General features: G+C 36.6%; 3 protein-coding genes, 2 non-coding genes and 1 pseudogene across 7 annotated transcripts; 5 read left to right on the top strand and 1 right to left on the bottom strand.

Moving 5' to 3' along the window:
• The first annotated feature begins 224 nt into the window (after positions 1–224).
• Positions 225–298, top strand: Trnan-guu (transfer RNA asparagine (anticodon GUU)). The gene has a single exon. It is a non-coding gene; the product is annotated as a tRNA-Asn (tRNA).
• A 785-nt stretch (positions 299–1,083) lies between these two features.
• Trnap-ugg (transfer RNA proline (anticodon UGG)) lies at positions 1,084–1,155 on the top strand. Its single transcript has one exon. It is a non-coding gene; the product is annotated as a tRNA-Pro (tRNA).
• A 2,892-nt stretch (positions 1,156–4,047) lies between these two features.
• Positions 4,048–6,195, top strand: LOC149035139 (melanocyte-stimulating hormone receptor-like). Of its 2 annotated transcripts, none has more exons than XM_089191706.1 (2): positions 4,048–4,177; positions 5,083–6,195. In XM_089191706.1, the coding sequence occupies exon 2, from the start codon at positions 5,163–5,165 to the stop codon at positions 6,057–6,059; it is 897 nt and encodes a 298-aa protein (XP_089047832.1). In that variant the 5' UTR covers positions 4,048–4,177; positions 5,083–5,162; the 3' UTR covers positions 6,060–6,195. The 2 variants fall into 2 exon arrangements, with proteins under 2 accessions (XP_089047832.1, XP_089047831.1); XM_089191705.1 differs by lacking the exon at positions 4,048–4,177 and adding an exon at positions 4,903–4,998.
• A 3,937-nt stretch (positions 6,196–10,132) lies between these two features.
• Positions 10,133–11,563, bottom strand: LOC149035138 (melanocyte-stimulating hormone receptor-like; annotated as a pseudogene). The gene has a single exon (XR_016182196.1). The product of XR_016182196.1 is annotated as a melanocyte-stimulating hormone receptor-like (transcript).
• A 208-nt stretch (positions 11,564–11,771) lies between these two features.
• On the top strand, positions 11,772–13,169 carry LOC149035137 (melanocyte-stimulating hormone receptor-like). The gene has a single exon (XM_089192022.1). It carries the CDS (start codon positions 12,059–12,061, stop codon positions 12,971–12,973), a length of 915 nt encoding a protein of 304 aa, XP_089048148.1. The 5' UTR covers positions 11,772–12,058; the 3' UTR covers positions 12,974–13,169.
• A 7,877-nt stretch (positions 13,170–21,046) lies between these two features.
• LOC149035136 (melanocyte-stimulating hormone receptor-like) lies at positions 21,047–22,797 on the top strand. The gene has a single exon (XM_089191704.1). It carries the CDS (start codon positions 21,201–21,203, stop codon positions 22,116–22,118), a length of 918 nt encoding a protein of 305 aa, XP_089047830.1. The 5' UTR covers positions 21,047–21,200; the 3' UTR covers positions 22,119–22,797.
• Positions 22,798–23,082: the final 285 nt, after the last annotated feature.

Below are 23,082 nucleotides of genomic sequence, written 5' to 3'. Positions count from 1 at the left end.
AAGACAAATGTGTTTGCCTTTTTTTAAGTTGACTCCAAACGGAATACTGACACGGGACCTTTCCAGACGTCGAGCGTCGGACGGATAGACGCGCTTGTAATAAGCGGTGACACTTATGGGACTTCATCTAACATCATTCTGAAACTCTAAAAAAGTTACTGAGTTAACAGAAATGCAGACTCGTTAAATTGACATAATCGTTAATTTTCTTTTTGTCCACACTTGTCTCCGTGGCGTAATCGGTTAGCGCGTTCGGCTGTTGACCGAAAGGTTGGTGGTTCAAGCCCACCCGGGGACGATCTTTTTAAAGAAAATAATTTTTTTCTTGCCTCGAATCCAATTGCAGCCCTGAATTTTGACAACAAGAAGACTTTTCGTGAGCGGAAGTATTATTTCAGTCAAGTATCAGGCCTTAATGACATTTTGAACCTTTGAAAATTAGAAGGTGACTAAATACAGTTTCGTATAAGGAAGTTGCTATAGTGGTGAGTATATTAGCTTCCGAGAAAAAATTGGGAAAGTCTACCTTTTTCATGATCCATTCTTAAATAAAGGTGGCCATTTAACAGTTTGTTTTCACATAATCGCATAATTGTGGGGTTGATCTTTAAGCGGCCAGTGATTTTAAGAAAACTGACTTACATTTAGACTACTGATTTAACGGCTTCCCTACTGTTTCGTAATAATCAAGATACTGCAGTGTGTGCCTGTTGCCAAGGAGAAACAAACGTTTATTTGGAAGTGGTATGTTTTATATAGCTTTTTAATTCACCTATGGCTGCAAAATTGGTGAGGTATTATGGTCGCACTGGAGAAGAGTGGAACCCAATTCTCTCTTGCGTCAGCATTCAGGCTGTGCTGCCGAACACTGATGACGCACTTCAAATATTCTATTTCAGTAATTGAAAGAGTCACTGTGTGAACCAACCAACTGTAGAACAAAGAAAAAATGGAAAATATTAACAAACTAGTGGCTTCAAACACTTTTAGAAATAAAAGTGAAATAGAAATAAAAACATCCATCCAACAGGTACCATAGCACCAGAATTTTCCACTATTTAATCATAATAGCATCATATGAGTGGCCTGTTGGTCTAGTGGCATGATTCTCGCTTTGGGTGCGAGAGGTCCCGGGTTCGACTCCCGGACAGGCCCTCCTGGCAGTAATTTTCAATACTGAATTTTTTTTTTCAGAAATACTGAATATAATGCCTTCTGTGGTCTTCTTTCACAGCCTTATGAAGGAGATGCAGGCACAATAAATCATGTAGCTAGTATCTGCACACTTATAAGAGGTATCTAAAAAAACTTTTAAACTAATCCTTCTTAAACTTCCTTTAAATTTGCTACAAATTCGAGTACAGCTGCTGCCGTTAAACCTTACTAAGCCCATAAAACCTCAACACGCAGCTAACGAACAGTTACTGGTCAGGTTATCCTAAAGCTGTCCGATGTCAGAGACACCTTTTTTGTACCCTCACCAGTTCACCAAGAGGTAGGAAAGAGGACCCGAGACTTTATTACGTCACAGTGAAGCGGCCAGGTAGCTAAGCAAAATCCAAAATGGCGGCTTCCGAAGTCGAAGTTTTGGCTTATTTGAAGAAAACCCACGAAAAATAACGGTATAATTCTATGGAATCTCTAAACGCAATCTCGATCCTCAGTTTGAAATTTTTTGGTTTTTTTATCCGATTTTGCACGGATTGGAGAGAATAAGTAGGATGAGTGCAGAATTTTGATTTTCATAGCTTTTTTATTGCTTTCTTTATTGACTAAATGAAAAACCTGACTTAAGATCGCAACTTAAATGTAAGTTAGGAAAGGTTTCCGGCAGCACTCGTGTTCGCGACCCCCTGTGAGATATATGAACGTGGTAACGAACGCACCATGCACAAGTAACACAGCTGTTTGTATGTATTTTTCCCGAACAACCCGGTGTAGAATTGAAGCCAGTAGTATCGGTGAGGCGTTCTGATAAACGATAAATGAAGGAAATAAGACAAAAAATTAAGAATAATTGAAACAAAAGTAGCAGCAGCAACAACCGAAGAAGATGAAGAAGAAGAAGAAGAAACATAGTAGACCTGATAAAACTATGCTTCTGAAAATATCGCAGTATTTACAAGTCCGATCGGACTTACAAGTGTCGTAATTCTTGGGCAATGTCACTGATCAATTCGCAAAAAAACGGCAGGAGACAGTCAAAACAAAGAAAACATCAAATCTTCTCGTTGGTTTGGCTCAACTAAAGCGAAATATTTTTGCTCTATAATAAATCCTTTATTGACCAGGCTTTTTCGGTCAAGATGGCTGAATACTAGCCTCTTTTTTCTCCATGTCAATGGTCCTCGACTTCGCCTCGAAAAATAAGACCTCGGGTAATATTCGGTCTTCTTGACCTCACGCTTGGTCAATAACACATATATAATCTTAGAGTCTTCCTTGCAGAAAAAAAGTCCTCTGACTGTTGTGACCAGCACAGTTACTACATCGTGAGGCATTTGAATTCGTATCCTCGAGTTTGATCAACCAGCAGGTGATTGGTTGGAAAGGTTTCAGCCAAACGTCTTGATATTACCGAAAAGGACTGAAGGAAGCGAAATGTAGCGAATTATTGATCTCTTAAACGATAAGGAAACGCCTGGAAGATGCAACGATTTTCAACACTTATAGCTATAAAATGTCATTGTAAGAGGACAATTTTACTTCCAATTGTCAAGAAGATGAATAAAAACTATATATTCTCAATAAATGTAACACATAAAGCTTGCATCAAATGCGTTGATAAAACCAAATCAGTTAACCCTTTAACTCCCAGAAGTGATTAAAATAAAACTTCTCCCTGCAATATCCATACATTCTTCAGCAAACAGGCAATGAGAACATTCAAACTTATCAGGTAGAAGCTGCTATCTTGATCTAGCACTAAGTTTTCTCAACTAATTTACAAGGAAATGCGTAGCAGCTACAGGGGAGAATTAACAATCAGATCTTGGGAGGTAAAGGGTTACTCTAGTCAACTAAGCCTGACGCCATATAAATAAAGGGGTAAGTTTCTCAAGAAACTGTGGTATGCGTCGGTGGAAGATTATAACAGGGTGATTTAGTGTTATCAACTGAGTTGATAACATAAATTGGCCACCGTCAAGAGTTAGAAGGCTGATGTTTCGAGTGTTAGCCCTTCGTTAGAGCGATTGACGAAGGGCTCTGACGAAGGGCTCTAACGAAGGACTAACGCTCGAAACGTCAGTATTTTAACTCTTAACGGTGGCCAATTTACATTATCAACTCAGTTGATAACACTGAATTACCCTAAAGTCATATAGTTTAACTATGGCAAGCGGGTTCATTGGGTATGTTGTTCGCGTGCGAATTCTTGGTTACGTTTGTAATAATAAACGTAAAAAAAAGCACGCGCTACTGATTGGCTGAAAACGAATTCATTTTTCATATAAAACGAGTGCAAAGCTGTAACACGGGTTGAATTTACAAATTGAGTGCAATTTTGTTGCCTCCGTCATGACGCACGAACCTGTGCGCGATCAGTGCGGTCCTCCCACTCAGTCACTAAGTATATGTTAGAGACCTTAAGCAGTCAGGACAGCAACGCCAAGGAAGACTTCGATTAAAAAACAAATTTCTGCCTTCAATTAGAATTTCAAAAATGGCTGCATGTGTTTACCGTCTCATACGGCGCCACACCTCAACTTCAGCATGACATATGTATGAAGCGTTGAGTTCCAAATAGAAATAAAAATAATTTGCCGTCGCGATTTCGGTTCGCAGACGACGCAGATTGAACTGGTGATTTCACTTTGTTGTTTTGCATAGGTCGGCTAAGAAATCTACAAAGTCTTAAAACGTACGTGCTGAGCTATTGTTGTGCTAATTAGACCTTTTGTTTTTCCATGTCCTCGTTGCCGTCGTCGTCGTGGTTTGCTTAAGGTCCTATTATTACCACATGGTGGTGAATTTATTTCCACGTCAATTTCAGCCAAACGGGTTGCACTGTGCGAGTTCATCGGCATATTTATCAAGCTATTTCGACGTTGAAGGAAGAGTTCACAAACAAAGGAGAACAGGTTATTGTGGAGTAACTTCTTTTGGTTGAGTTTTGCTTGTCCTTGAGTGGCTTCTCTCTCGATAAAGTGATGAAGAATTGACAAACGAAAACAAAGTAAGACGTTAAGTAATGTTGTCTTTCTCTGAGTCATGTGTCTACACATTGAGAATATTAACTGAGTAGTAAAACATCTGTAAGAGACAGTTTAAAAAATTCAAACTAAACTGAAACGATCTCGAATACTTCCAACCAGATGAGAGGGATCTCAAAATTTTCATACTGCTGATCTGCACGTAATATGCTTTTATTAAATTTTTACTCAAACTGGGAAACAGAAGGAACCACAAAGATAACAGATGAATCTAAACCATAATAATTTAACACTCTACAGAGGAGAGGGGATCAAATTAAGATTTATCCCGTCCATCGTTATCCACTTTGGGTTGTTTACACCTTTCTTTAATGCTCTTTTAAATACAAGTGCCTTTATATGCCGATTGCTTGATATTGTTAAGAACACTGTTTCCAATGATATTTGTCTTTATCTAGAACTTGAGTTGTTACATGATGTAGTATAACGATCGTTTTGTGTATTACGCTACCTGCTATGCTAATAGCTTTGAGTTCTAGAAACTGTGTGATATTCATCATTCATGTAGGAACATGTGTTTTAGTAAAATCCTGGAACAGTTTTGCATTGTTTGCGGGTTGAATAATTCAGCAAACAAATTATTAAACAACCTCTTCATATTGTTTATGCTTATTGATCTATGGATGCGTATGAAAATTTGTTCCAAGATTAGACAAGATAACATACGTGATCAAATAGTTACAGGAGGCTGAGGTAACTAATGCGGCTTAAATCCAAATAAGAAGAACCAAGCGATATTTTTGGTGAAATAACGCCGTGAAAAAGTGGAATTAACGCCGTGAATGTATGTATGAACGCCTGAATTAAGTGGAAAACACCAATACCTTCGCTAACAGCAGGCCTAATTTGAATCTAATTTTTCTTCAAGGCAATATTCAGATGAGTTATCACTATCCTTGCATCAGAAATTCCGTCAAACGATGAACAAAACCTTCAGATATTTTCACAATGATGACAAGCAAATTTGAAGCAAACTATTCCAACAACACAGCAGCTAACCCCATGAGTGGTTTTGAGACAGAAGTTATAGCAAACTGCATCCTCAATGCACCTGTGATGTTGCTATCCATTATTGGTAACGCTCTTGTGTTAGTCGCCATATTGAGGACGCCATCAATTCGTTCACCGTCCGTCATTTTTCTCTGCAATTTGGCTGTTTCAGATCTTCTTGTGGGATTGGTGGTAGAACCAGCTTATATAGCAGAACAAATAGTAAGAACCGTCACAGTACCACAGAAAGCAGTAAAAACAATGGGATTTGCTGGGTGCAGTGTCTCTCTTTGGACGATTACAGCCATAACAGTGGATCGTTTCTTAGCTCTCCACTATCACTTGCAGTACCCAAATTTAATGACAACAAGCCGGGCAATCTATACAATAATAACTATTTGGTGTATTATCACGTTATTTACTTTTTCGTTTATTTGGTCGCCGAGTATTTATCATTATTATGTTTCAGCTTTCGGTATCACAATTTCCCTTTTAGTTAACTTTGTTTGTTTCATCAAGATTCACCGAATTGTTCGTCGGCACCAGTTGCAAATTCGCGTTCAGCAACAAGCAGTGGAAAATTCAACTGATACAAATAACCATCGCATTCAACAATCAACGAGGAATGCAAAAAATATTTTTATATATTTCCTCGCGATGATTTTATGTTACTCTCCATTTTCAATTGTTGTAATTATTTTAGGTTTTACTGGTGTAGATTTAAAAGTCATACTGACTTTCTCATTCACTGTAGTACTCATGAACTCGTCTATCAATCCATTTTTGTATTGTTGGCGTATGACTGAGCTCAGATCGGCAGTTTTTAAAACAGCGAGGCTTTTTTCTTGTAGATAAACGGATGAAAGAGTTCTGACCTAGAACTAAATCGAAACAAATCTTTCGCAAGGTCTTGTACAAAATCTAAGAGTTTATTTGAAAAAGTTCCCCGATCGTTATAACCCGCGCATGTATCAATGTCTCGTATTCTTGAGTTAAGCAAGAAAAGCAAGGTCCTTAAGAAAGATTTTGGCCAAAAGCTTAAACGTTAAAGCAAAAAGAAGGAAAGAGGAGAAATGAAATTTAGATCCCCTAGAAGGTAAGAGGGACCTTTGACAATAAATCGGCGAAAGAAACTGATATAAAATTCCGTGTGTTGTGATTTAAATCAGGGTATCGTGATGTTCAATGCTTTTAGCTCCAACATTGTATTGTTCGAGGACAAATTAAGCTTTCAGTGATTAGGAAAAAGGAAAAAAGTCTCATATGGTATACAACAAACGCCTTTTGGAAACACCATCAGTTAAGAGGATTTAAGGCTAACGCCATTCAGTTTAACAATAGGTAAACGGTCATGATAGTTGATGATCGTTTTAACCATCACATGTGTTTGAACGCGAACTATCATACATCATCATCGATGAATGTGGTAGTCTTTTCCCCATATTTATTTGGTCGTGAAATATATATCGCTCTACTTCTGTTGCTTTACTTTTAATTTGCCTTTAAGTTTGTCGTGAACTTGACAGAGCATGTCAAGTTGATTAATCAAAAAAAATATCACGAATAAGGACTTTATGAACTTGTTGTGGAGCCAGACTGTTACTTGAAAAAGAAGGAAAGTCAATAAATATAACCTACAATGCCAAAACTATGAATATAGTATGATTTTTCTTGATACCCCGTGCAAGGTTTTCTCTTATTTTTCTCAAGGGATATAATGTAGCTAGGGTAAATTTAAACTTTCAGTTTATTGGTTGACTGAGAGGGAAAGTTGTTGATAGACAGAACGTTAGGTAAATTTTCACCACATGGCGATGAATTTATTTCCGCGGTAATTTTAGCCGACCACTATGTACATACGCGCTCTTTAGTATATTCAATTAGTCTATTTTGACAATGAGTTAAGAGTTTGAGCTGAAGGAGAGGACTTTAATAGTAGTGATGTGTTTCTTTTATCTCTGCTGTTAATTATAGAATATGGGCGACACATTTAAAGTTATATTTTATTTGTTCGTGTTTGGCTTCTATCGATAAACTGATGAACTGACAAACGAAGGGTTGTTTTAAATAAAGTGAATAATAAAGTCAGACGTTGAGGCCAGGTGTGCTATGATAATTTTAGTTTTCCAAGCTTTTATCATGAAAAGTGAATAATGCTTGCTTTTCCCTCTGTCATGTGTCAATCCATTTTTGTATTTGTGGCGTATGACCGAGCTCAGAGAGGCAGTTTTCAAAGCAGCGAGGCTTTTTTCTGGCAGAGAAACGGATGAAAGAGTTCTAACCTAGAACTAAATCAGATCGAAACAAATCTTTCGCAAGGTCTTGTACAAAATCTAAGAGTTCATCAGAAAAAGTTCCCCGATCGTTGTAACCCGCAAATGTATCAATATCTCGTTTTCTTGAGTTAAGCAAGAATAGCTTAAGAAAGATTATGGCCAAAAGCTTAAACGTTAAAGCAAAAAGAAGGAAAGAGGAGAAATGAAATTCAGATCCCCTCGAAGGTAAGAGGGACCTTTGACAATAAAACGGCGAAAGAAACTGATATAAAATTCCGTGTGTCGTGATTTAAATCAGGGTATCGCGATGTTCAATGCTTTTCGCTCCAACATTGTATTGTTCGAGGACAAATTAAGCTTTCAGTGATTAGCAAAAAGGAAAAAAAGTCATATCTGGTGTAAGAAAAACGCCTTAGGGAAACACCATCAGTTTAGAGGATTTAAGTTTAACGCCATTCAGTTTAACAATAGGTAAACGGTCAGGATAGTTGATGATCGTTTCAACCATCACGTGCGTTTGAACGCGAACTATCATGCACTATCATCGATTAATGTGGTAGTCTTTTCCCTTTATTTATTTGGCCGTGAAATATATATCGCTCTACTTCTGTTGCTTTACTTTGAATTTGCCTTTAAGTTCGTCGTGAATTTGACAGAGCATGTCAAGTTGATTAATCCAAAAAAGTATCACGAATTAGGACTTTATGAACTTGTTGTGGAGCCAGACTGTTACTTGAAAGAGAAGGAAAGTCAATAAATATAACCCACAATGCCAAAAGTATGAATACAATATGTTTTTTTTAATACTCTCTGCAAGGTTTTCTCTTATTTTTCTCGAGAGGGATATAATGGAGCTGGGGTAAATTAAAAATTTCAGTTCATCGGTTGACTGAGAGAGAAAGTTGTTGATAGACAGTACGTTTGGTAAATTTTCACCACATGGCGATGAATTTATTTCCGCGGCAATTTCAGACGACCAGTATGTACATGCGAGCTCTTTAGCATATTCAGCTAGTCTATTTTGACATTGAATGAGTAGTTTGAGCTTAAGGAGAGGACGTTTAGAGTAAATTGGTTTCTTTTACCCTTGCTGTTAAGTAGAGAATATGGGTGACACACTTAAGTTATGGCCTCTATCAATAAACTGATAAATTGACACACGAAGGCTTGTTTTAAATGAAATAAATAATGTTTGCTTTTCCCTGTATCATGTTTCGAGACATTAAGACACTCTTTAACGTAAAAAAACATCTGGTATACGCAGTTGAAAAACTAAAACTAAGGCAAATGATCTCGAATACTTCCATCCATACCAGAAGGATCTAAAAAATTTTTTTCTACCCAAACATGGAAAACATGTGCTATTCACGTATGAAAATAACGGATGAATCTCATTGATTTCTTAACATGTTTTTGTTTGTAAATTCATGATCACATAATCGAGAGAGAAGCCAAACACGAACTAGTAAAATTTAACTTAAATGTGTTGCCTTACGTCTTTAAGTATAAAAGGTATAAAAGAAGCCACTCTTCTGTAAACCTCTTCGACATTGTTTTAAAATTATTCTTTGAACGTAAAAAAAGCTCGATCAATGTGGCAATGAACTCGCAATGTGTATTCCGACTGGCAGGAGTCGGCTCGAAAATGAAATCATTACCATGTAATAATACTTTATCTTGTGAGATGTCCTTCAACGACTTTCGCTTTCAGTTAAACGAAGAACTAAGTCTTCTATTTGACCACGGCAATCGTACGTTACGTAAAAAAAAAAAGAGAAAGGCAAGCTAATATCATGCAGAAGGTATTAAGAAACACCATATACAAAGTCATGGGCTGTTATCCATAGCGACTTCATTTTGGATAAAAATCTATTAATTTTCATACAATTTGGTAAAGTTCATACTTCTGATAATACTCTTTTTTGTTCCAAGCTATAACTGTGTTGGATAAAAAAGCTTGACATATTCATGAGAAACTGACAAGCATATTAAAATTAAAACGGTTGAGATGAAGCAATGGATATTTGATGGCCAATTACTTAGAAGAGAGATCGGCGACAGTTGAATTGGTTGCGCAAATAGTGAAAGACAGTCCGAATGGGTTAAATTGCTGATATAAAGCATGGCTGGCGAAAGTATTAATGGAGTCTCGACATGCAAACTGAACCTTTTCGTTTTATGCGACATCTGGTCAAGTTATCTTTGACTTAATTACCATGCATTCATTAACAAGCGGAGGACTCTATCTCTATTTTTAATCAGGTTGTCGTCAACATGGTCAGGCGCTGTTAAAAACTACTGGAGTTCGAGGGGAAGAAAGAGGTTACGCTTAAACGAACAGAAATATGATGAAGAGCAGTTGACAGACTGAGTTTGCGAATGAATATCAATCTTCTATTGTCGATATCTAGACTTTTTGAATGTTTGTTTTAAATGTTTGAAAATTAGACACGACGAATGATGTGTTGGCCAGCTGCATTGACGAGCAGCGTGGGTTTCTCCTATACGAACGAAAATTAAAACCGCAATTTTCACGCAAAGGACATCCCCAATGAAAATGGTTATCTACAGTTAAACCGGGGAAGTGTCAGGATTAGTGCTTATAACTGATATTTTTTAGACCTTATCAAGGCATTTGATGCAGGCTTTACAAGTGTCACATTTATGTTAAGTATATAATATTACAAAAGTTGTCCTCTCACAATAACATTTAGAGTTAAAAGTGTTGGAAATTAGTGCACCTTCATATAATTAAAATGCAGAAAATTCATTTGTTAGTTTCCCCTTTCCAAAATCCATGCTCACCCTCATTGTCTATGGGAACTATAATTCGCCGCATTTCTTTTCCTACTTTCTTTTTCGGTTTTGTTCGTGCAGATCTTCGGCTAAAACGGTCCAAAGGATCACCTGATAGTTGATCAACGCGAGAATATGAATTGAAATATCTTATGATGTCATAGCTTAAGGGTCACAACGATAAGAGAACTTTGTTTCTACAACACCTTTAGATTTTGTACAATGACTTGTTTCTAGGTTGAAGCGCTATTCTCCATTTCTCTACAAGATAAAAGCCTTGCTGTTTTAAAAACTGCCGTTCGGAGCTCGGGAATACGCCAGCAATATAGAAATGGATTGATAGACGAGTTCATGAATGCTGCAGCAATCGGAAAGGTTCAGAGAATTATCGAGTTTGAAATATTAATAGCTGAAATAATATGAACAAAAAACAATGGAGTGTAGCATAAAATCATGACTAGGAAATATATGAAAATACTTTTTGCACTCCTAGTTGATTGTCGTATGTGATTGTTGTTCGTATCAGTTAAATTGTCCACTGCTTGTTGTTGAACGTGAATTTGCAACTGATGCCGACGAACAATTCGGTGAATCTTAATGAAACAAACCAAGCAAATTAAAAGGCAAATTGTGTTACAAAAAGCTGCAAGAAAGTAATAAATTTTCGGCGACCAAAGAATTGAAAAAGAGAATAACGTGATAATACACCTAATAGTTATTATCGTACAGATTGCCCGGCTTGTTGTCATTAAATTTGGGTACTGCAGGTGATAGTGGAGAGCTAAGAAACGATCCACTGTTATGGCTGTCATCGTCGCAAGGGAAACGCCGCACCCAGCAAATCCCACTGTTTCTGCTGCTTGTGATAATGCTCGGACGGTTCTTGCTATTTCAGCTGCTACATAAACTGGTTGTACCGCCAATCCCACAAGAAGATCTGAAACAGCCAAATTGCAGAGAAAAATGACGGACGGTGAACGAATCGATGGCGTCCTCAATATGGCGACTAACACAAGAGCGTTAACAATGATGGATAGCAACATCAAAGGTGCATTGAGGATGCAGTTTGCAATTACCACTGTCTCAAAACCAATTTTATGGTTAGCTGATGAGTTACTGGAATAGTTCGCTCCATATTTGCTTGTCATCATTGTGTGTTTTAACCTTCTCTGTGTTTGCACGGATTGGAGATAATCAAAAGAGTTAAAAATAGAAAAGTGACACCATACAATAGATTATCAACTGTTTATATTCGAAATATATATATCAGTAAGTTATCGTTTTCCTCTGGATATTAAATTTTTTTATTCTTTGTAATTATAGTTAAGGTTTCTAGAGTCTCTTGTTTGTAGTTTTCAGCTTCTTTTTGAAATACAATTTTCAAACCATAACATTCATAACATAGAATAGACAGTTTAAGAGAAAATAGGAAATTATTTGCATATTCCACGGAACTGCACGCATCCTTATCAATGTACACTGCGATCTTATTCATGACCTTTTTTATTCATACTAAAAGACCTATTGCTATGATTAAGAGAAATGCGGATCACTTCCTCCAATGCTAAACCGTAAAAACTCAGCAGTTCGCTTTTTGCAACTATCACTCACTTTGACGCACAAATAACGCCGTGAATTCATTAGGTTACTTGCAGATACAATTATGGCCCAGTTTTACTCCTAAATAGTTTTTCTCCCCAAGGCCATATTCAAATGAGTTATCACTATCCTTCCATCAGATATTCCATCAAACGCTGACCAAAACCTTCAAATATTTTCACAATGATGACAAGCAAATTTGAGGCGAACTATTCCAGCAACAACGAAGCTAACCCCAAGAGTGGCTTTGAGACAGTAGTTACAGCAAACTGCATCCTCAATGCACCTTTGATGTTGCTATCCATCATTGGTAACCCTCTTGTGTTAGTCGCCATATTGAGGACACCATCGATTCGTTCACCGTCTGTCATTTTTCTCTGCAATTTGGCTGTTGCAGATCTACTTGTGGGATTGGTTGTACAGCCAGTTTATATAGTAGAACAAATAGTAAAAACCGTCTCAGCACTACCAAAAGCAGTAGGAGCAATGGGATTTGCTGGGTGCAGTGTCTCTCTTTGGACAATGACAGCCATAACAGTGGATCGTTTCTTAGCTCTCCACTATCACCTGCAGTACCCAAATTTAATGACAACAAGCCGGGCAATCTATACAATAGTAACTATTTGGTGTATTATCACCTTATTCATTTTTTCATATATTTGGTCGCCGAGTATTTATCATTATTTTGTTTCAGCTTTCGGTATCACAATTTTCCTTTTAGTTAACTTGGTTTGTTTCATCAAGATTCACCGAATTGTTCGTCGGCATCAGTTGCAAATTCACATTCAACAACAAGCAGTGGAAAATTCAATCGATACAAACAACCATCACATACGACAATCGACTAGGAGTGCAAAAAATATTTTTATATATTTCTTAGCGATGATTTTATGTTACTCTCCATTTTCAATTGCTGTAATTATTTCGGGTTTTATTGGTGTGGATTTAAAAGTCATACCGACTTTCTCATTCACTGTAGTACTCATGAACTCGTCTATCAATCCATTTTTGTATTGTTGGCGTATGACCGAGCTCAGAGAGGCAGTTTTTAAAGCAGCGAGGCTTTTTTCTTGCAGAGAAACGGATGAAAGAGTTTAACCTAGAACTAAATCGAAACAAATCTTTCGCAAGGTCTTGTACAAAATCTAAGAGTTCTTTAGAAAAAGTTCCCCGACCGTTATAACCCGCACATGTATCAATATATCGTATTCTTGAGTTAAGCAAGAATAGCTTAAGAAAGATTATGGCCAAAAGCTTAAACGTTAAAGCAAAAAGAAGGAAAGAGGAGAAATGAAATTTATAGCCCTTCGAAGGTAAGAGGGACCTTTGACAATAAAACGGCGAAAGAAACTAATAAAAAATTCCGTGTGTCTTGACTTAAATCAGGGTATCGCGATGTTTAATGCTTTTAGCTCCAACATTGTGTTATTCGAGGACAAATTAAGCTTTCAGTGATTAGTAAAAAGGAAAAAAGTCTTATTTGGTATACAACAAACGCCTAATGGAAACACCATCAGTTAAGAGGATTTAAGGCTAAGGCAATTCAGTTTAGCAATAGGTAAACGGTCATGATAGTTGATGATCGTTTTAACCATCACGTGCGTTTGAACGCGAACTATCATACATCAACATCGATGAATGTGGTAGTCTTTTCCCCATATTTATTTGGCCATGAAATATATATCGCTCTACTTCTGTTGCTTTACTTTTAATTTGCCTTTAAGTTTGTCGTGAATTTGACAGAGCATGTCAAGTTGATTAATCAAAAAAAAATATCACGAATAAGGACTTTATGAACTTGTTGTGGAGCCAGACTGTTACTTGAAAAAGAAGGAAAGTTAATAAATGTAACCCACAATGCCAAAACTATGAATATAATATGTTTTTTCTTGATACCCGGTGCAAGGTTTTCTCTTATTTTTCTCAAGATTTTAAAGGGGTATAATGTAGCTGGGGTAAATTAAAACTTTCAGTTTATTGGTTGACTGAGAGGGAAAGTTGTTGATAGACAGAACGTTAGGTAAATTTTCACCACATGGCGATGAATTTATTTCCGCGGTAATTTTAGCCGACCACTATGTACATACGAGCGCTTTGGTATATTCAATAAGTCTATTTTGACATTGAGTGAAGAGTTTGAGCGGAAGGAGAGGACTTTAATAGTAGTGATGTGTTTCTTTTATCTCTGCTGTTAATTAGAGAATATGGGCGACACATTTAAAGTTATATTTTATTTGTTCGTGTTTGGCCTCTATCGATAAACTGATGAACTGACAAACGAAGGGTTGTTTAAAATGAAGTGAATAATAAAGTCAGACGTGTAAATCAATTGAGGCCAGGTGTGCTACGATAATTTAGTTTTCGAAGCTTTCGTTATGGAAAGTTAATAATGTTTGCTTTTCCCTTTGTCGTATGTCGAGACATTAACACCCTCAGTAACGCAAAAAGCGTCTGTTAAAAGAAGTTGAAAAATTAAAACTAAGGCAAATGATCTCGAATACTTCCATTTAGACCAGAAGGATCTCAAAATGTTTTTTTACCCAAACATGGAAAACAGAGGATGCTATTCACGAACAGAAATAACAGATGAATCTAATTGATTTCTTAACATGTTTTTGTTTTTAAATTCATGATTATTTAATCAAGAGAGAAGCCAAACATGAACTTGTAAAATTGAATTGAAATGTGTCACCTTATGTCTTTAATGAATAGCGAGGTTAAAAGAAGCCACTCTACTCTAAACCTCTTCTTCTTTGTTTTAAAATTTCTTCTTTGAACGTAAAAAAAGCTCGATAAATATGTCAATAAACTCGCATAGTGCATTCCGACTGGCAGAAATGGGCTCGAAAAGAATTCATTACTATGTGGTAATACTTTATGTTATGAGATGTACTTCAACCACTTTCGCTTTCAGTTAAAACGAAGAATTAAGTCTTCTATTTGATCACGAGAATCGTGCGGTACTCAAACACAAACATAAACACAAAGAAAAGAAACACAATATGCAAAGTTATAATGTTGTGGGTTGTTATTCGTAACGACTTTATTTTGGTTAAAAAGCCATTAATTTTTTACACAATTTGGTGAAGTTCATGATTCTGATAATACTCTTTTTGTTCCCAGCCATAACTGTGTTGGATAAAAAAAGCTTGAACGCATTCATGAGAAACTGACAAGCAGTTTAATGATTAGACATGACGAATGACGTGTTAGCCAGCTGCGTTGATGAGCAGCGTGGGTTCTCCTGTGTGAGCCAAAATTAAAACTGCAATTTTCACGCAAAGGACATCGTCAATGAAACTGGTTATCCACAGTTAAACTGGGCAGTGTCAGGATTAGTTCTTATAACTGATATTTTTAAGACTATATCAAGGCATTTGACGCAGGCTTTACAAGTGTCATATTTATGTCAAGTATATAATATCACAAAAGTTGTCCTCTCACCATAACATTTAGAGCGAAAAGTGTTGAAAACTAGTGCACCTTCATATAATTATAAAGCAGCAAATTCATTTGTTACTTTCCCCTTTCTAAAATCCAGGCTCTCCCTTATTGTCTAAGGGAACAATAATTCGCCACATTTCTCTTCCTGCTTTATTTTTCGGTTTTTTACAGATCTTCGGCTAAAACGACTAAAACGGTCCAAAAGATCACCTGATAGTTGATCAACGCGAGAATATAGATTGAAATATCTTATGATGTCATAGCTGTAAGGGTCACAACGATCAGAGAACTTTGTTTCCACAATACCTTTAGATTCTGTACAATGACTTGTTTCTAGGTTGAAGCGCTTTAATCCATTTCTCTACAGGATAAAAGCCTTGCTGTTTTAAAAACTGCCGTTCGGAGCCCGGGAATACGCCAGCAATATAGAAATGGATTGATAAACGAATTCATGAATGCTACGTATACAGTAACCGGAAAGGTCTAGAGAATTCTTGAGTTTAAATAATTAATGGCTGAGAAAATATGAACAAAAAATGATGGAGTGTAGAATAAAATCATGACGAGGAAATATATGAAGATATTTTTTGCACTCTTAGTTGTTTGTCGTATTTACTGTTTATTTGTATCAGTTGAATTTTCCACTGCTAGTTGTTGAACGTGAATTTGCAACTGATGCCGGAGAACAATTCGGTAAATCTTGATAAAACAAACCAAGCAAACCAAAAGGCAAATTGTGATAAAAAAAGCTACAAGAAAATAATAAATACGCGGCGACCAAAGAATTGAAAAAGAGAATAACGTGATAATACACCTGATAGTTATTATTGTATAGATTGCCCGGCTTGTTGTCATTAAATTTGGGTGCTGCAGGTGATAGTGGAGAGCAAAGAAACGATCCACTGTTATGGCTGTCATTGTCGAGAGAGAGACACCGCACCCAGCAAATCTCATTGCTCCTACTGCTTCTTGTAGTTTTGGAACAATTCTTACCATTTGTTCTACTATATAAACTGGTTGTACCACTAATCCCACCAGAAGATCTGAAACAGCCAAATTGCAGAGAAAAATGACGGACGGTGAACGAAGCGATGGCGTCTTCAATATCCAATGTTGGATAGGAACATCAAAGGTGCATCGAGGATGCAGTCTGCGATTACCACTGTCTCAAAACCAATTTTATGGTTAGCTGATAAGTTACTGGAATAGTTTACTCCAAATTTGCTTGTCATCACTATGCGTTTTAACCTTCTCTTTGTTTGCACGGATTGGAGATAATCAAAAGTTAGAGTTAAAAATAGAAAAGTGACGCCATACAAAAGAATATCAACTGTTTATATTAGATAGCAAATAAATTAATGAGATTAAGAAAAAAACTGAAAAAAAAGTGGAGTGGGTGCAGAATTTTGATTTGGTTACCTTTTTTTTCGTGAAAATATCACAGCATTTACTTGTGCACAAGTCCGAACGGACTTACGCGTATCATAATTCTTGGGCAACGTCGGTGATTAATTTGCAAAAAAACCGGTAAGTGTCAGTCAAAACAAAGAAAAAATTAAATCTTCTCGTTGTTTTGGTGCGCCAAAAACGCCTTTGGCTTTCTCTCCTGGCTCTCGAAATAAATAATTTAGTCTTGATTGCTACCAAAGTGAAATATTTTTGCCATATGATAAACCTTTTATCGACCAAGCTTTTTCGGTCAAGATAACTGAATAATAGCCTCTTTTTTAGAAAACAACTGTAAGAGGCAGTTTACAAAATTTAAACTAAAATGAAACGATCTCGAATACTTTCAATCAGATAAGAAGGATTCCAAAATTTTATTCTACTGATCTGCACAAAATCTGCATATATTGAATTGTTACCCAAACTGGGAAATAGAAGAAACTTCATACGTACAAAGATAACAGATGAATCTAATAAGAAAAACGAAGACAGCAAGTTATCGTTTTTCTTTGGATATTAATTTCCTCTATTCTTTCTAATTATGATTAAGGTTTCTAGAATCTATTGTCTGTAGTTTTTTTGGTTCTTTTTGAAATACAATTTTCAAACAATACCATAGAATCTGCAGTCATCAGATAAAAAGGATATAATTTGCATATTCCACGGAATCGCATCCGCCCAATGTGCGCTGCGATCTTATTCATGACCGTTTTTGTTCATATTAATATGAATGCTACGATTAAAAGAAATGCAGATCATTTCCCTAAATATTAAACCATGATCATTTAACGCTTCGCTTTATGCAGCTATTATTCACCTCAAACTATAAATAACGTCGTGAATTCAGAGGGTTATTCGCAGATAAAATTATGGCCTGAATTAGGTAGAAAACACCTTCGCGGGTAGAACCAGCTTATATAGCAAAACTAATGGTAAGAACCGTCCCAGCACTACAGAAAGCAGTAAGAGAAATGGTATTGCTGGGTGCGGTGTCTCTCTTTGGACGATGACAGCCATAACAGTGGATCGTTTCTTAGCTCTCCACTGTCACCTGCAGTACCCAAAATTAATGACAACAAGCCGGGCAATCTATACAATATTAACTATTTGGTGTATTATCGTGTTATTCTCGTTTTTATTTCTTTTGTCGCCGAGTATTTATCACTTTCTTGCAACTTTTTTTATCGCAATTTGCCTTTTAGTTTGCTTGGCTTGTTTCATCACATACTTGTGGAATCGATGGCGTACTCAATATGGCGACTAATAGAAGAGCGTTGCCAATGATGGATAGCAACATCAAAGGTGCATTGAGGATGCAGTTTACAGTTACCACTGTCTCAAAACCAATGTTAGGGTTAGCTGATGAATTACTGGAATAGTTTGCTTCAAACTTGCTTGTCATCATTGTGCGTTTTAACCTTCTCTTTGTTGGCAGTTTTGTTTGGCGTTTAATGGAATATCTCATGCGTGGGTAATGATGATTCAATTGAATCTAGCTTTGAAGAAAACCGTGGGATATTCACTCTTTCCACCGCCTGTTGTTGAAGGTGAATCTGGTTTTGATGCCGTCGAGAAATGCTATAGATTCTGATGTAACAAATGGTGCTAATAAAAAGGGAAATAGAGATAGAAACAGCTACATTGGATTCATAGACATTCCTATTTAGGAAACCTGAGCTTGATAACAAGGCGGCAGCGGTCCAGAGGGCCATTAGGGAATACTTTGCGCGACATGTAGTCATTAACGCTGCGTATCGCATGTGATAGTGAAGGGCTAAGAACCGATCCGCTGCTATGGCTGTCATAGTGAATAAAGAAGCACCACTTGCAATAAAAGACAATGTTCTTGATGCGTTTAGCACAGAATGATTTCTTTTTAGGAAAGCAGCAAGGTACAGTGATTGAACTACCACTCCAACAAGAAGGTCAGACAGAGCCAAGCTGCACAGCAAAATTGTGCTTGGCGAACGGATCGAAGGCGTTCTCAATACGGCGACGAGCAACAAAATGTTGCCAATAATGGAAATAACCATTGGGGGAGCATTTAGGACACTGTTTAGGACAACTATGGGTTCAGGAGTTTTACCTTTCCCAAAAAAGTATCTTTCAATTGAATCAGCCATTCTTGCTCCTCCCACTTTTCTGAATTTTTAACACTCTCTTCTTGCCTCACTGCTCTTAAATGGAGCTGCCTCAGAGCATCAACAAGCTCTTTTGACGTATAAGGTGTATTTCCACCTGCCCTCTTTTATTTGCTAAGGTCTTCGTGTAAAGTGAATTCAAGTTGGTGGCCAAAAACCTATCTTTTATGAGTGCTGGGAGATCCTCTTTACTTTATACTAGGTATTGGTGCGTCAACCTGTTATAATATATTAATAATATATTCAGTAAAGGGGTTTATCTTGTCGTCGCAATGAAAACAGCTTTTTGCATGTCTTGCAAAGGGCACGAGACGTTACTGGCTCCATCAGGTTTTGCTTTATAAGTATGTCAAAGTCGATATTATGCCCAGTAGGGTTCGGTACAATTTCGAAGCAATACCGTTATCAGACACAACAATATATTGGTATATATATTTTCCCCTTTTGTGTAACCTAATGAACATGGCTTAATTTCTATGCTTTCATTAACAAGCAAAAGATACCTCCTTTAGAAGATTGTCAGTATTCACCCTCGGGAACTGGAGATGTTAAAAGGGGTTTGGAGTTCGTGGAAAGAAAGCCTCTGTGCACAAACACAATATTATGGTGAAAGGCATTCTCTTGAGACTGCGTTTGTGTCTGGCTGTAAATGATTAATTGATTGGCAGGGTCAGTACCACGATATATATGCTGGCTTTTCTTCAAACGAACTACTCAAAATTTAAGACGAGTGGTCACTTGAATCAAGAGACAATTCCGAGAGCTATTATCCAGGTAAAATGAAGTTTTTTACGTAAATAACAGCGGTTACAAGTACTCTTTAACTCCGTGGCGTCAGGCGTTCTTTCTAGGTAGTTTAGGAGTAATTTCCAGCATCAAAAGTCATTATATTTACGAAGCACTTTTTTGAATCCTCTTGAAAATTGAAAAGGTTTACGTGACCGGCCCAGGTGAAAATTTCATAATTAAGATTGTGTAAAATCATCGAGTTTGAAATGTACCCAGATATTGTTGTGAAGCAAGGAATTCATTCGATTCCTTCTCCATTCCTTCATGCAGGCTTTTTCTTTCTATCTTAAGGAGCCATATTTAGCCTTATTTTTTTCCTTTTATCTTTCCTCTCGATCAAAGGACTCTCAAAGAGATTAAACTTTAATCTCTTTGATACCTTCTCAACTTTAGGTTACGAAGGAAAATGGCATACAAGGTCAGAGTTGTTTGGTTGGCAAGGAAGGATAAGTATTTTTGTTTCGAGATTAAAAAATTATTAAATTTTTTCTCTTCATGCTTTTTAATTTTCGATGTCACCTGGTTGTACCGCTAGTCCGATGAGGGTTTAAAAAAAAGCGGTTAGGTTGAAGAAGTTATACTGGTGATTGGTCGAAGCATAATGAGTTATTAAATCATGACATTCTTAAGAATCGGATTAATATTTTATTAGTGTTGTTCGAGTAGTTGCTTCAAATTTACTCGTCACCAGCAATTACTGTGACAGCTAAGTGCCGCTAAAAGGTTGAGGTAAGAAGTTGTAGTTGAGAAAGTAAAGTAGAAAACATCTGTAATAGGAAGTTTACAAAACTCAAATTAAACTGAAACCATCTCAAATACTTCTAACCAAATAAGAGGGATCTCAAAATGTTATTCTACTGATCTGCACAAAATCTGCATATATTGAATTTTTACCCAAGCTGGGAAACAGAAGAAACTACACACGTACAAAGATAACAGATGAATCTAAATTAAAATAATTAGAGAAACGAAGACAGCAAGTTATCGTTTTTCTCTGGATATTAGTTTCCTCTATTCTTTGTAAATATAATTAATGTTTCTAGAGTCTATTGTCTGTAGTTTTCTGGTTCTTCAAGAACCAGAAAACTACAGACAATACCATAGAATCTACAGTCAAACAGAAAACAGGAAGTTATTTGCATATTCCACGGAATTGCATTTACCCTTATCAATTTGCGCTGCGATCTTATTCATGACATTTTGTTCGTATCAATATGAATGCTACGACTAAAAGAAATGCAGATCGCTTCCTCCAATACTAAACCATCGCTTTTTGCAGCTATCGCTCACCTCACAGTGGAAATAACGCCGTGAATTCAGCGGTTTATTTTCAGATACAATTACAACCTGAATTAGGTGGAAAACACCTTCGCTGACAGCAGGCCCCATTTGAATCTAAAATAGTATTTGTTTTTTTTCCCCAAGGCCATAATCAGATGAGTAATTATTATCCTTCCCTCAGATATTCCATCAATCGCTAAACAAAACCTTCAATTATTTTCACAATGATGACAAACAAAATTCAAGCGAACTATTCCAACAACACAGAAGCTAACCCCAAGAGTGGTTTTCAGACAGCAGTTATTGCAAACTGCATCCTCAATGCACCTTTGATGTTGCTATCCATCATTGGTAACGCTCTTGTGTTAGTCGCCATATTGAGGACGCCATCAACTCGTTCACCGTCCGTCATTTTTCTCTGCAATTTGGCTGTTACAGATTTTCTGGTGGGATCGGTAGTACAACCAACTTATATAGCAGAACAAATAGCAAGAACCGTTCCAACACTATCAGAAGCAGTAGGAGCAATGGGATTTGCCATGTGCGGTGTCTCTCTTTGGACGATAACAGCCATAACAGTGGATCGTTTCTTAGCTCTCCACTATCACCTGCAGTACCCAAATTTAATGACAACAAGCCGAGCAATCTATACAATAGTAACTCTTTGGTGTAATATCACGTTATTCTCTTTTTCAATTCTTTGGTCGCGGCGTATTTATTATTTTCTGACAGCTTTTTGTATCACAATTTGCCTTTTAGTTTGCTTGGTTTGTTTCATCAAGATTTACCGAATTGTTCGTCGGCATCAGTTGCAAATTCACGTTCAACAACAAGCAGTGGAAAATTCAACTGATGCAAAAAACCATCATATACGACAATCAGCTAGGAGTGCAAAAAATATTTTTATATATTTCCTCGCGATGATTTTATGTTACTCTCCATTTTCAATTGTTGTAATTATTTCTGGTTTTACTAGTGTAGATTTCAAGGTTTTACAGACTTTCCCATTCACTGTAGTACTCATGAACTCGTCTATCAATCCATTTTTGTATTGTTGGCGAATGACCGAGCTCAGAGAGGCAGTTTTTAAAACAGTGAAGCTTTTTTCTTGCAGACAAACGGATGAAAGAGCTCTAACCTAGTAATAAATCGAAACAAATCTTTCGCAAGGTCTTGTACAAAATATAAGGGTTCAGTAGAAAACAAAGTTCCCCGGTCGTTGTCACCCGCACATGTATCAATATCTCGTATTCTTGAGTTAAGCTCGAAAAGGGGGGTTCTTAAGAAAGATTTTGGCCGAAAGCTTAAACATTAAAGTAAAAAGAGGGAAAGAAGAGAAATGAAATTTAGACCGTGAAATATATATCGCTCTATTTCTGTTGCTTTATTTTTAATTTGCCTTTAAGTTTGTCATGAATTTTGTAGAGTTTGTCAAGTTGATTGATCCAATGAACTCGTTGTGGAGCCAGAGTGTTACTTGAAAGAGAATGAAAGTAAATAAATATAAACCACAATGCTACGACTATGAATATAATGTTTTTTTAATACTCTGCTTCAGGTTTTCTTTTATTTATATCGAGGTTTTAAAGGGATATAATTAAAAAATTAAAACTAAGGCAAATGATCTCGAATACTTTCATCTAGACCAGAAGAATCTTAAAGTGTTTTTCTACCCAAACATGTAAAACAGAAGATGGTATTCACGTACAGAAATAACAGATGAATCTAATTGATTTTTTAACATGTTTTTGTTTGTAAATTCATGATCACTTAATCGAGAGAGAAGCTAAACACAAACTAGTAAAATTTAACTTAAATGTGTCACCTGATGTCTTTAATCAATAGCGAGGTTAAAAGAAGCTACTCTACTCTAAACATCTCCTTCTTTGTTTTAAAATTCTTCTTTGAAGGTAAAAAAAGCTCAGTGAATATGGCAATGAACTCGCATAGTATATTCCGTCTGGCTGAAAACGGCGTGAAAATAAATTCATTAATATGTGGTAATACATTATCTTATGAGATGTCCTTCAACGACTTTCGCTTTCAGTTAAACGAAGAACTAAGTCTTCTATTTGACCACGGCAATCGTACGTGACGTAAAAAAAC

Source organism: Pocillopora damicornis, chromosome 13 (genome assembly GCF_964200805.1).
Source record: "Pocillopora damicornis chromosome 13, jaPocDami1.2, whole genome shotgun sequence".
In the NCBI taxonomy this organism is placed as follows: Eukaryota; Metazoa; Cnidaria; class Anthozoa; order Scleractinia; family Pocilloporidae; genus Pocillopora; species Pocillopora damicornis.
This window is presented reverse-complemented; position numbering and strand designations above follow the sequence as displayed.